General features: G+C 47.0%; 1 protein-coding gene and 1 non-coding gene across 2 annotated transcripts; both read left to right on the plus strand.

The window, feature by feature from the left end:
* Positions 1–820: 820 nt before the first annotated feature.
* Positions 821–3576, plus strand: TCL1A (TCL1 family AKT coactivator A). The gene is made up of 3 exons (XM_028098283.1): positions 821–940; positions 2955–3125; positions 3520–3576. Exons 1-3 carry the CDS (start codon positions 821–823, stop codon positions 3574–3576), a joined length of 348 nt encoding a protein of 115 aa, XP_027954084.1.
* Positions 3577–11870: 8294 nt separating this feature from the next.
* On the plus strand, positions 11871–11975 carry LOC114208965 (U6 spliceosomal RNA). The gene has a single exon (XR_003609201.1). It is a non-coding gene; the product is annotated as a U6 spliceosomal RNA (small nuclear RNA).
* Positions 11976–14401: the final 2426 nt, after the last annotated feature.

Below are 14401 nucleotides of genomic sequence, written 5' to 3' on the forward strand. Positions count from 1 at the left end.
TTTGATCATATAACCCAGGGACTTTTCAATTCCATTGATCTTGGAGTGGAGAGAAGGGATTCTTTTCAAGCATTCATTTTGAATGATGTGCTCACCAATGAATTCAAAGCCTGTTAAAGGAAAAACCCATGTTTCTTCACCACCGTGTTTCACAATAGCCATTAGATGACCACACCATCATCAAAGCCGTGGAAAATGTGTGTGGGTGGGGGACCGGGGCTTCAAGAGTTGCACTTGGCCAAGGAAATTGATTCTCACACCCCATGCACAGGCTGAAGGTGATGCCGCGAACCTGGGAAAGTTCAGGCTTGGTTCAGGCTCGCACGGTTCTCTTCTGATCCCAGGAGACGCGAAGGGGGTCCTGGCTCTGGGTTGCCTGGCATCGACTGTGAGTTCCCAGCAGAGGCCTGGTGTCCCGGTCTGGGGTGTGACTTGCGCAGTCACACACGGTGGCTGACTCGGACAGTGGGGTCTGGGCGTCCCAGGGGGTGGAGGACGCCGGCACCTCCTGACAGAGGAAAGACCAAAGGCCACAGACAGGGGTGCCTCCCCAGCAGTGGGGAGTGGGAGCTGGAGGGCTGGGGGCGTGGAAAAAGCCACGAGTCTATGGGGCTGGGGCTGCTCTCCTAAACGGGGCCAGGGTCCCCGGGAGCAAGACCAGCTCCAGAGCGGATCCTGCCTTGCGCCCGCCCTCCTCCCGCCCCGCCGCTGGGGGGCGCCCGCGCGCGTCCCGCTATAAAGCGCCGGGGTCCTGCGTCCCGCGCACCAGCGAGTCGGTTCGAGAGGCTCCAGCGGGGGCTCCTGAGTTGCCCGGGGCGCCATGGGCGAGCTCCCGTTCTTCAGGGCGCACACAGCCTTGCACCCGGACCACCTGTGGATCTGGGAGAGGTCCGTGTACGTGGACGAGAACCAGCGCACCTGGCTGCCCATAACCATCGAGGTACAGCGGCCTTGGGGCGGGCCGGGCGGGCGGCGTGGGCGTCCGCAGCCGCCACGTGGGGGGACCTGCCCCGGACTTCGGGGGTGTCGGGCCTCCTCCGTGCCGCGGGGGAGCACACCTCACCAGGAACGCAGTGGTATAAGAGCCGGACTAAGAGCAAAATTAAAGTATGTCCTAGTAGGACGGTTACGTTATAGAACAGCAAAAAGTTACACGGTAGTGACTGTGTCCCGGTTTTACAGATGAGAAAACTGAGTCACAACCTGTAAACCTGCCCAAAGTAGTCCTGCTGATAGGTGATAAGCTTGAAATTCCAGGCTCTTAACCACCATGTTTACTGGCATTTAATGTCTTTTTTAAGTACACAGATATGTACTTTTAAACATCAAATATCTACTTTTTTTAAGTCGGGTATTTGAAGAGAATTTATGTGAATATGTTTTTTAAAAAACCCTGGTTGGCGAATATCTTCTTAAACATGACACCAAAACCACAAAGCAGTGTAGGTCACATAATCATTATTATAAGTTATGCGCAAAACATAACCCGCTAGCAGACTGTGAGGCAGGATTCGCCCCCATGTAATTGAAAGGACTGGTATTCTTAATACTAAAGGTTGACTTAAATCAATAAGGAAAAAAAGGAACAAGCCGACCAAAAGTGTTTGAAGGATATAGAAAACCATATACGAACACAGCAAGCATGGTATTTCCATTTATATCTTGCAGGATGATCTGAATTATTTCTTAACAATTCCAATGTATTTCATGGATGGAAAATTTAAAAAACGATTTTCACTTTGGAAAGTAGTTATTGAACCAACATGAGGGCCTAGTTTATATGCCGAGCACAATTCTAGGCTGTGAGGGTTTGCAGTGAATTTGATAAAATCCCACTACTCTGAAGCTGACACTGCAGGGTGGGGAGGGGCAGGACATCAAAATAATTGAGGCTGCTGGTAAGTTGTGCAGGATGAAAGGCAGTAACGAGTGGGGCAGGGTCTACAAGCAAGACCCCTCAAGAGTATTAACTCGCACTTGCCTGTCATGCAGACCTTTGTAAAGCTCCCTTTTAGACGTGTGTGCTTCATGTGTAATTCATAGAGTTGGATTTTGCTGAAATGTGTCCCTAGAGACATATTTGTGCAGAGACCTGTCCCGAAGAAGGGTGCGAGCCCTCTGTAGATCTAAGGGAGAATGTTCCAGGCAGAGGACCACAAATGCAAGAGATTACTGGGAATGTGACATGTCCCCGAAATAGCGAGGAGGCCTTTGTGGCTGCCACAGGGCGGAGGGTGGAGGATAGAATGGGAGATGAGGGAGGCGGGGGCCCACATTAGTGGGTCTGTGGACCGTGGTAAAGATTGCATTTCCTCCTACCTGCCGTGAAAAGCCACTGGAGAGCGTCGGGCAGGAGGGTGACACGATTTTTAGACGCGCACCCCGGCTGCTGTGCGGGGAGCTGATTGGGAGGCATATGACCATAAGGTGGCAAGTTAGCTTATTGCAGCAGAGGGGTGGTGGTGGAGGTGGGGAAAAGTATTCTCTCGCCGGTTTCACTGGCGCTCTACGGGGGCACCTGGCTGGCTCCGTCAGTGGAGCTTGCAACTCTTGATCTTGGGGTTGTGGGTTCAAGCCCCACATTGGCTGTAGAGATTACTTTAAAAAAAAATAAAATAAATAAAATAAAACCTCATGGCAGCTGACATCAGCACCACACTGCAGTTAAGGAAGCTCAGGGACAAGCTTTAAGTCTGTCAGGAAGCAGCGGGCTCCATGTGGCCCCGTCTGGGTGTCTAGACACCTGTGAGTGCCGGTCATCCTGGCCTCGCCAGCGTCCCTGAGAGGGGCGTGCATGGCTTAAGGGGGGGGGCGTTGCTGGGAACAGTGATCACCAGCATCTCAGATGCCGGCCGGGCTGCCGGGGGCGGAGGGGGGGGTGGTTGGGAAGGACTCTGGGGATTTGCGTGCTGGGGAGCCTGGGCCCTGAAGGCGTGCCCTGGTCTTCTCTTCAGACGGAGAGTAGCCTCCAGGTACTCATGCGTCAGGAGGATGTGTCCCTGGGGGAGGCTGTGTGCCCCAGCCTGCTAGCCCCATGCCCGCTGCCTTCCATGTGGCAGCTCTACCCTGGAAGAAGATACCGAGGCTCAGACTCGAGTTTCTGGCGCATAGTGTACCACATCGAGGCAAGTGTGTCCTTCTCCCAGGGGCCGTTGGGTCATCTGGGGTGGCCCTGCCCCTCCGCCCCCCATGTCTGGCCTCAGCTGTATCCGCTCCCCCATCTCTGCACCAAAAGCTAAACAAGGGAAGGAGTTTACACTGCAAGTTCTTAAAGGACTGGATTAGAGAGAGGTCAGAAGTGACTGCCTGGGCCACTCTCTGAGGTCTAATGGAAGCCCCCTCGGCCCAGGGGGGCCTCTCTGCTGGGCAGCCAGGGGGTGAAGGCTGGTGGGAGGAGGGGCTCCTAGAATCCCCTGCCCCCAGGCAGCTTCCTGGAAGCTCCTGGAAGGCCTGGAGCAGGGTTGAAGGACAGAAGGAAGAGTTCCCTGGCCCGGCCTCTCACCCCCTTCTCTCGTGCAGTTCAGTGGCAAGGAGGACATGCTCCTTGAGCAGCTGCCGGACCCGGAAGATGAGTGACCAGGTGAGTACCTTTGGGGCCAGCACCTGTCAGTCCAGAGTGACCGGGGCAGAAAGAAAGAACACCCTCCCCCCACTGAAGGCAGTGCTGACTCCCACCCCCAACGGTACTGCCCTCTGTGGGTCTCAGGGTCTGGGGATCCAGGCTCACCCCTTTAGCACCTTGGGGGCTAGTAATTTTCAGGGGAGCCCCCTTCCTAGTAGGGACACACATCTGTACAGTGCCTCGCTGTTGAGGGCGCTGCCGCTCGATCATCACATCGACTGAGCTAGGAATGATTTCATTTCCTAGGTTACAAAAATGAGCTTTGAGGAAGCACAGTGACTGTGCAGGTTCCCAACCCCGGTGTTCTGACCCCGGGCTGCTCGCTCTATTCATAATCTGCCCTGGCTCAGACGTAAGGCCTCAGCTCGGGGGCGGCGGTGGGGGGGGGGGCAGTGACCCCCAAGCTCTCCGTGCAGCCTCACCCCAGCAGCTCTGCTCCTGCCCGCCCTCCACCCCGCCCCACGCCTCTGCCACCTCCTTCCCTTTGCCTTTGACTCTGTCTTCTCTCGGCCTCCGGGCCCAGGTCCCACAGCTCCTGTCTCCTCCTGCCCCCGGAGTCCAAGTGCTGCTGGCCTTCGTTCACCTTCATTTCCCGGCCCTGCGTGTTCTGTTCTGCCACTCCCCAGTCCGGGAGGGAGCGAGGGGCAGAGGATGAGCCCTCCCCGGGGCGTGCGGGGCCTGCCTGCAGCCCCTTCGGCCTCCCCCCAGCAGATTGGCACTGGAGAGGAGGCAGGTTGGTGTGGCTTCCTCCAGCTGCCCCAGCTCTAGCTGCCATCCGGGTGTCTCCGTCCCCTGATGGCGTTTGGCCTCTCTCTCCCGTGGCCTCCCGTGGCCTCCCGTGGCTGCTTCTCACTCTGTTCCCTCAGCTCCGTGCGCCTCTGGCTGCAAGGGAATGGGGCCCACTCACTTGAGACGGGGCCAGGTCTTAGAGCCCGGGGACCAGCTGTCGTACGTGGTGCATGTCTGCACTTGACCGTGCCTGTAAAAGCCCCCGCTGCGCAGGCAGGCTCTGGTACAGTTCGCGGGAAGGCCCAGGAGGAGCCCAGATCTGCGTGCAGGACCAAGGAGCCCACTGGGCCACGTCCACGGCTCACGACCTAGCAGGAGGCCGAGCAGGCGAGCACTGCGGACGCCCTTGGGTGGCCCATGTGTAGAGGGACAGAGGTCGAAGGGGCCTCTTCTTTTTAACGGTGCCCACACACCTTGGTGTTATGAAGTTGTATGTAGTGTGAACACTTGGCAATGTTGATTGATTAAATGTAAAACAGTTATCTATATTTGTGCTTGAACCAACTTCTATCCGTGACCTGGATTCCTGGAGAGAAGCAAGAACAGGCAGTCAGTCACCAAATTAGAAATTTGGAAAGGGAAAGAATACTCATGAATGTAGTGTATTTCTTTTACTGGGGTGAGAAGCCTGGAAATCTGTTTTTCCCCCTCTCCCTCCCTGCCTGCCTCCCTGCCTGCCTCCCTCCCTGCCTCCCTCCCTTCCTCTTTTTGCTTGCATGTAATCCAAATGCTCAGAACCCTAGTGTTCTTGGAGGCATGATCTGAGAACCCTTGGAGTCAGTGACCCCAGAAAGTCTTTGTCAGCAACTCCTCATGTTCACGGTCCCTCTGTGTGGTCCCTCCTCCGTGTGGGGGCACTCGCCGGGCACTGTCCTTTACATGCCTCGTTCCGGTGTCAGCAGGAGTCCCTCTCCTCACCTGAAACTGTCCCCAGCAGTCACAGCCCAGCCCACCCCATGCCCTGTCTCCCTCTTCCTGAGCAGGTGAGCAGGGCCTCAGGTACTACCAAGGGATGCCTTCCAGGAGAAGCGATCCATCCCTTGTGGCGTGCTGGTCCTCGCCACTTGTGTGTTACCGCAGTCTGTAGCTTCCTCGTCACAGAGAGATGTGGGGGGACTGATATGTATTTTAAGTATCTAATAAGAGAATTCTCTAAGAAAAGTACCGCTTCTCCTATTTTGTATTCCCTGATCCCAGTCTTACCTGGACAGATAGACGTGGAGCCCCTCTTGTGATTTTAACCCCGTTGCCTTGCACAGGGCTTGCCAGTATAAGAGTTTGGTACGAGTTTGGTGTGTGGGAGCTGTTCCTAGACAGACCCCTCTTGGTAGGGACTGAGCCTCAGGACGTCAGAGCAGGAACAATGTCAGAGATCAGCCAGTTGCCTCATTTTAGGAACTGACCCAGGAAGAAGAACGTTCGTGTTTTGGGCCGACTGTGTCCCCCCACATTCATACGTTGATGCCCTAACCTCCAGGCTCCTAGCGGAGCCTTTGGGAAGTGGTTAGGATTAGCTGGGGTCATGAGGGTGGGACCCCGTGATGGGATTAGCACCCTGATGAGAAGAGGAAGACGCAGAAGGGCAAGGCCAAGTGAGGACACAGAAGACAGCTGTCTACAGGCCAGGAAGAAGGTCCTCACCAGCACCCAGTCTACCGGCACCTTGATGTTGGACTTCCCAGCCTCTAGAGCCTTGAGAAATAAATGTGTGTTGTTTAAGCCACCCAGTGTCTGGTATTTTGTTACAGCAGCCCAAGCAGACGGACTGTTCTTGTTCCAGATGCTTGTTTGGGAAACATCAGACTGGCACTGTGAACTCTGCTGGGGGCTCCAGATAACAGCAGTGACCAGAACCCAGGCCCTGCTCTCGCGCAGCTCTTGTTTTGGAAAAAGACCAACGAGCAGCTTGGGGTGCACAATCCTACAGAGGAAATAGAACAGGGTAATCTGGTGAGTTTGCTCGGATGGGGAAGAAATTCCCATCTCTGGAGGTGACCTCCAAGTTTGGACCTTGAAAATGAGAGAGAGCTAGATTCTTAAAGCAGGGAAGAGAGTCCCAGGGAGAGGAAATGGCACGCGGTTCACGTTTAATTTGCTGTGGAAATTAGAAACGGCAAAAGGATTTCTGCTCATTAAAAGGCCGTTTTATAAGAGTAAGTGACCCTAACGAATTAACTGTAAATACAATGCAGGATCTCCGTGTTCCATGGCAAGAGTGACTTTGGGCTTTGGCTGAAACAGCTGGGTGGACGGTGATGCTGCCACTTGAGTTGGGGATGAGACTTGGGGCAAAGGGGGAAGTAGCAGAGTTCGGGTTTAGCGTGGTGTTGAGTTACAGAGGCTTCTGATTCCGGAGTGTTGATGGGCTGTTGATTGAACGGGGGTCCAGAACACAGGTCCAGACTGAAATGATAAATGTAGGAGGCATTAAAAAAATACACATGATCATTAAAGCCAGGGCCTGACTGAAGTCACTTAGGCAGAGATGGTGGTATCTTTGGAAGCAAGAGAAGAATGTGTTTTAAGAAGGGGACCGAGGAACACATGCTGTTCGGGGCTGAGTAAAGAGGAGTGAGTGACCCACCTTGGGATCTGGTCACCTGGAGATGGACGGTGATGTCCTCCGGGAAAGTTCCAGTGCTGTGACGGGTGGGCGCCAAGAGGAGGGGAGGTAAGAGGGCTGACCTCACTCTGAGCTTTGTTGGACCTCGGAGAAGCCTGGCTTCCCGGGTGGGTCGAACCGGGGGTAATGAGCCTGGGTATGTGCACAGAAGGGGACAAACTGATGAGGCAGAACAGGGTAGGAGAGGGGGTGCAGTCGAACAACATTCCTGAAGCTAACAGATGAACCCAGGGCACAAACGTCTGTTGGTGTCAGATGTAGACGCCCATGTGGTTTTCAATAATGTGCCCATCCTGCTTCCTTCCCCCCCCCCCCAGAATGGGGATCCATTTTGTTTGTTTTGCTGAAGTATTTTAAGTACTTGAGAATCTCACCCACAAGCATTTTCTTGCGTATCTTACAGATGAGACTTTTATTCCTGATAGCCACCATGCCATTATCACACCTGACAAAATTAACTGTAATTCTTAATACCCTCTCATACCCGGTCTGTTTTCAGATGTCCTCACTGATCTCCAGTGTCTTTCCACAGACAGCGGGTGGTTGATGTGTCTCAGGTCTCTTGTAACCTATGTAGGTAGGTTGTCCTGTCGACCTCCTGGATTTGGTTCATGGCCTCCCAGAATATCCTTTCTATGCTTCCCCTCTTCCTATTTCCTGTAAACCTACCGTTAAATTGATTAGACTCTGCTTTCGTTCTTTGGGCACGAATCTTCCATAGGTGGGGCCGTATATACTGCTCAGGGCATCGGCTCAGGAAACACCCACGTCAGGTTACCCCACTCTGAGTGGCGATGAGAGTGATCTGTGGGCTCTGGTGTTGTCAGCCTCCCGTCCATCCTGGAGCACCACCCCCCCCATCAACCTGTCCTTTCTGCCCCTTGGGCATGTTTACGATGCGCAGTCATCCTGTCTGAGAACATTGTCTTGCTTTTTATTTAAGTCTACATTGTGTCTTTCAGAATGCTTTATAGTTTTAATCGTAAAGGTTTGGCACATTCTTGTTGAAGCTATTCTCCGGCTTTTTGTTTATTTTTATTATTGTAAGGGTGTCTCTCCTTTTTGTCATCTTTAACGGGACCTTGCAGGGTTGTATCTGTATTCATGTGTGTATAAAATGCCTATTATTGTTTCCTGTATGTCAATTTTATAATCTGCTATATACTAAATTATCTCATTCTTTATAGTAGTTTTAATTTAGTCTTTGAGTATTCCGGATGTATGATGATAATATCTACAAAGAGATATTATTACCTCTTCCTTTTTTTTTTTTTCCTAAGATTTTATTTATTTATTTGACAGAGCACAAGTAGGGGAAGCAACAAGCAGAGGGAGAAGCAGGCTTCCCGTGGAGCAGGGAGCCCTATGCGGGGCTCGATCCCAGGACCCTGGGACCGTGACCTGAGCCAAAGGCAGACACTTAACTACTGAGCCATCCAGGTGCCCCTTACCTCTTCCTTTCTAATTCTTGGTTAGAACTCCTTTCTCTTGTCGAATATTGCAGCACTATGGTAAATAGTGGAGGTGCTGGGCGTTCTTTTATTTTCTTAATTTTATCAAGAGAGCTTCTAGAGTTTCCCCATTAAGCATGAGCCTGGCTTTGGAGCTGAAATATTTGTATTTTATCATGTTAAATATCTTTCAGTTTCTTTTTCTGAATTTTAACTTGAATGGGGATTGGGTTTTGTTACATGCCTTTTCCATATCTAAGGAGATGGTCGTATATATAGCTAATGATACCATGTTAATATTAGGTTATTGACTCTTTCTTGCATTCCTGGAATAAACCCCATGTGGTCATGATGTATAAGGTATGATGGTGGATCTCTTTGCTGATATTTTATTTAACATTTTTGTATTGTAGTGGAAGTGATCTGGAGTTTTTTTCTCCCCCCTCCCTCGGTTTTTGTTAAGTTTTGGCATCAAAGTTATATTCACTTTATAAAAATAATTTGGAGACTTTTCTTGTGTTATATCCTGTAATAGTGTAAGTTACATTAGAATTTTTTTTTTAAGGTTGGTAGAATTCCTTATGAACCCATTAAAGCCTGGTCCCTCTTTAGAAAGAGCACTTGTACAATTTTCTATTTCTATGAAAATTGGTCTGTTTTTCTCTCTCTACTGGGGTCAATTTAAGTTAAATCAATTTTCCTAGGAAAGCATAAATTTCCTCTAGGTTTTATATTTTATTGTCATAGTTATTCAAAATAGTCTCATGACTTTATATATTCTCTCTGGGTTATTACTGCCCCTTGTCATTTCTTATTTTGCCTTTTTTTGTGTGTTTTGTCCCACTTCATAAAATTAAATTCGTCTATTTTAAAAATTTTATTTATTTATTTGAGAGAGAGCATGAGATGGGCGAAGGTCGAGGGAGAAGCAGACTCCCCATTGAGCAGGGAGCCTTAATGAGGGACTCGATCCTAGGACTCTGGGATCATGACCTGAACCGAAGGCAGACGCTTAACTGACTGAGCCACCCAGGCACCCCAAGTTCGTCTGTTTTACTTCCCAAAGAACCAACTTTTTGATTCATTTATTAATGCTGTTTTGTTTTGGTTTTTTTTTTTTTTGGTTTTCTGTCTCATTGATGTCTGTTTTTCTTTCATTCTGTACTTTTTGTTTCCTTTTCCCTTTTTCTAGCTGTTTTAATTGGGTGTTTATTTCCTTTTTAAAATTTCTATATAGATATATAGCAGTTTTATTTAAATATAATTGACATACCATGCGATTCACATATTTAAAGTGTGCAATTCAATTTTTTTACATATTCATAGAGTTGTACCATCATCATGATTAAATTTAGAACATTTTCATTATCTCAAAAAGATAGCCCACAACTACTAGCAGTTCTTCCATAATGCTCCCAAACTTCTTAGCACCAGACAATCGCTAATCTCCTTTCCATCTCTGTAGATTGTGCCTCTTCTGGATATTTCATAGAAACAGAATCCTACACTATGTGGTCTTCTGTGACTGGATTCTTTAGCCTAGTATTTTCTAAGTTCATACATGTTTTAGCATGTATCAGTATCTCATTCCATTTTATGACTGAATACTCTGTTGTATGAATATGCCACATTTTTAAGTTCATGGACATTTGGTTATTTCCTCTTTTTGCCTGTTACAAATAATGCTGCTACGAACATTCACATATAAGTTTTTGGGTAGACATATGTTTTTATTTCTCTTGGTTATGTACCTGGGAGTGGAATTATTGGGTCATATGGTAACTTGTTTTTGACTTTGTGAGGGATCACCAGACTGTTTTCCAAGGTGGCTGTGCATTCCCAAGAGCAGTGTGTGAGAGTTCCAATTTCTCCACATCCTTGTCAACACTCATTATGTGGCTTTTTTATTCTAGCCACTTAGTTGGTGTGAAATGGTATCTCATTGTGGTGTTGATTTGCACTTCCCTGATGGCTGAGGATGTCTATACATTTTCATGTACTTTTTGGCCATTTGTGTATCTTCTTTGGAGAAATGCCTGTTAAGATCAATTGCCTATTTTTTTAGTTGAGGTATAATTGACCTGTAACATTATATTTCAGGTGTATGACATAATGATAGGATATTTGTATATATTCCCAGATGATCACCACAATTAGTCTAGTTACCATCCATCACCATACAGTTAATGAAATTTTTTTATGATGAGAACTTTTAAGATTATTTTCATAGCAACTTTCAAATATGCAATACAGTATTATTAACTATAGTTACCATGCTGCACATCTCCATGATTTATTTATTGCTCCTTTTTTTAAATGGGGTTATTTTTTTATTACTGAGTTATAAGAATTCTTTATATATTTGGATTCAACTCCCTTATCAAATGTAATTTACAAATATTTTTCCCTAATCTGTGTGTTGTCTTCTCTCTTGTTTGATGGTGTCCTTTGAAACACAAAACTTCTTAATTTTGATGAATTCTAATTTATTTTTTCTGTTATCACTTGTGCTTTTAATATTATATCTAAGAAAGCTTTGCCTAACCCAAGGTCAGGAATGTTTGCTCTGTATTTTTTTCTAAGAGTTTTATGGTTTAAACTCTGACATTAAAGTCTATGGTCCATTCTGAGTTAATTTTTATGTATGGTATGAGGTAGGGATTCCATGTGAACAGCTAGTTGCCTCAGTGTCATCTGTTGGAAAGACTGTTTTTTCCCCCCATTGAATGTCTTGGCACTCTTGTCAAAAGTCAATTGACTGTAAAATAAGGGTTAATTTTTAGATTCTCAGTTCTCTTCTGTTGGTAAATACACATCTGTATATTTATGTCAATACTACACTGTCTTGATTACTAGATCTTTGTGATAAATTTTGAAATTGAGGGGCACCTGGGTGGCTCAGTCAGGCGTCTGCCTTCGGCTCAGGTCATGATCCCAGGGTCCTGGGATTGAGCCCCACATCGGGCTTCCTGGTTGGTGGGGGGCCTGCTTCTCCCTCTCCCACTACCCCCTGCTTGTGTCCCTACTCTCGCTGTGTCTCTCTCTGTCAAATAAATAAATAAGATCTTAAAAAAAATTTTTTTTTGAAATTGAGAAGTGTGAGTCCTCCAACCTTGTTCTTGATTTCAAGATTGTTTTCATTATTCTGGGCCCCTTGAATTTGCATATGAATTTCAGGATCAGCTTGTCAGTTTCTGCAGTGAAGTCAAGGAGATTTGATAAGCGATTGTGTTGAATTTCTAGGTCACTATGTAGAGAATCCCTATCTGTATCTGCTCAGGCTGCCATAACCAAGTACCATAGATCAGATGTTTCGTTTCCATGGTTACCTTTACACCGCTATCTCAGGGTGGTATCCTTGCTCCTTTTTAAAAAATGCTATGTTATGCTCGCTTTGGCAGCATATATACTAAAATTGAAGCAATACAGAAGATTAGCATGGTCCCTGCACAAGGATGACACGCAAATTCCTGAAGCATTCCAGATTAAAAAAAAAAAAAAGCTATCGGTTGTAACAGTGTCCAAAGAACTTTCTATAATGATGAACATGGTCTTCATTTGTGTTCTCCAGTGTGGAAGCTACTAGCTGCATATGAAATGAAATGTGAATTGTGGCTACTCTAATTGAGAAACCAAATTCAAAATTTCATTTAATGTCAATTAACTTACATTTAAATAGCCCCATATAGCTGGTGGCTACCACGTCAGATGGTGTAGGTCTTTTTTTAATCCCTTACTATGAACAATACTGAAATTAGTCACCTTTCCCTTCTACTCCTTCTCCCCAAAGTGTTTAATGTGGTATCTATTTAGTGCTAAATGAAACCTTTAAGGCAACCAGCAAGCTGACTTTCTAGATAATTTTTCCCTTCTCTGTCCATTTTTGATACCTGAATTACATCTTCATCAGAGGGTATGACAAGTACAAAGTATTTTTCATCCTAGACCCACTACTCTTCATTCTACAGTTAAATATACTCAGTGCTCGTCAGTAGTTCTTAGGAAAAGCTGCTCTAAGCATTTCTCGATTGTCTGAAGCATATTAGTTAGTATATTACTCAGGAAGGGCACACAGGAGCATTATTCCCCGATTACCTCAACTTCATCCCAGTTTGTAGCCTTTACACTTGAAGGTCACTTTGGCCAAATTAGAAAAAAAAAAAAAGTTGGCTTCCATTTTCTTTCATGGGTATCTGTACTATGTTACTTCATTTCTTCCTTTGTGTTTTAGCGTTCAAGTATTCTGTGAAGGTGTAATACCTTGTAAGTTACTTGGTCATTTTACCTTATGCCAAAAGGATTTCTATTCGGTAAAATCTAATAATTTTAATAGACTATGTCTTGGAGTTGACTGTTCTGGTCCAGGCACAACATGTCCCCTTTAAACGCACAGGTTCAAGTCAGTGTGTTTGTTTGTTTTCAGGAAAGTTTTTCTTTAATAGTTGCTTTTATTTGTTCCTCTCTACGGCCTTACCTTTACTTTCTTTACTTTTGTTGTGGGGGGAACGGGGGAAGGAGGGTCTCTTATACATATGTTGGATTCTTTGGCTCTTTCTGTATCCATCACTGTCTCTTAAATCCTTTTGATCTTTTTCTTCTACTGATTTTCTTTTTATGTTTCCATTCTATATACCATTTCCCTTTTTCTATCCCAGTCACTCTGCTAGTTTTTGTAATTTGAGGAGACTGGAAAACCATGCCACTGTCACCATCTTGCCCTGATCCTTACTGTGTTTTAAAGTTGCTGTGTTCGTGTCATTATATTTTGCTCACAAAACAACTTTATTTAAGAAGGGGAAATACCTTTAGAGGTATATTAATTCTAAAAGATTCTTCCTCATCTTTTTATACCAGATGAGTTAAAAAAATCAATAGCCCGTGAACTATTAAACTGAACATTGCAATGTGGAAGAGCTCTTTGCACAAACTCAGCTTTGGAACCTGATCCAGTTGATGCAGTACTTACACAGCACGTTCATCGGTTGAGGTGCTGATTACCTGGGCCTCTGGGCTTGGCAGGCCAAAAAAGCTGGAATCTAGAGACCTTGGCTGGTGTTGCTCTGAGCTGAGCAACAGTTGGGGGTACCTCCCCCCAACACTTGCCTCATCACCTGCCAACCAAGGACACCAAGAAGCCACGTCCACTTCACTGCCTGTTTGGTTGGATTGTACGGGGTTAAATATCTGAAAGTCTCCTTTCCGCTGATCCTCTAACCCTTGAGGGTCATGGACAACGACAGTAAACCTTCATCTTGGAAGGCACACACACATTTAGCTCATCCTATAGAAAAATAATAGACTCTGCTCATAATTTGGTAATTCTGTCGGTTCATCATGAAATCCCCTGCATTTGCTGTAATCTGTACACCAGTCGGGGAACTCTGTCCTTTTAGACAAGATTTCGTTCAGTCCGACTCCCGCCACCTCCCTGTCTCTCCAGAGGCTTCGGTGGGGGCCACACTCCTCCCCATCGCCTCCCCTTCTTCAGAACTGCAGCGTCTGCTGATTCGGTTTGGTTTCTGGATGCTCTCCCATGCCTCTCCTTGTTCCATACCCATCCCTCCACCTCACACTGGGCGCCGCTCGGATGCCTTCGCCACAGGGCTGCAGGTGACGGACTTTGGGGGCCCGTTTGGAGTGAAGCGTGAGGGTTTGAGGAGGTTTGTGGATTAACATTCAGACTAATGCCTTAAAGTGGGATATTAGACCCTTGTTTTGAAAAAAAATCTCTTAGTCACTGTTAACAGCAGCATCCCTCCACTCCCCTAAGCCCGTCACCTCATCTTTCTGGGCTCCCCACTCCCTCACAGACCCTTCTTTCCTTCATGTAGCTACTCCTTGGAAAACTAACATTCTTAACTTCATTGCGCAGAATGACGTGGTTCTGTTTGCCTGGAGCTACCTCTGCTCCACTGC

The sequence above is a fragment of the Eumetopias jubatus genome, unplaced genomic scaffold (assembly GCF_037043125.1).
Source record: "Eumetopias jubatus isolate StellerSeaLion01/CBP00866 unplaced genomic scaffold, mEumJub1_p1.0 scaffold_7, whole genome shotgun sequence".
In the NCBI taxonomy this organism is placed as follows: Eukaryota; Metazoa; Chordata; class Mammalia; order Carnivora; family Otariidae; genus Eumetopias; species Eumetopias jubatus.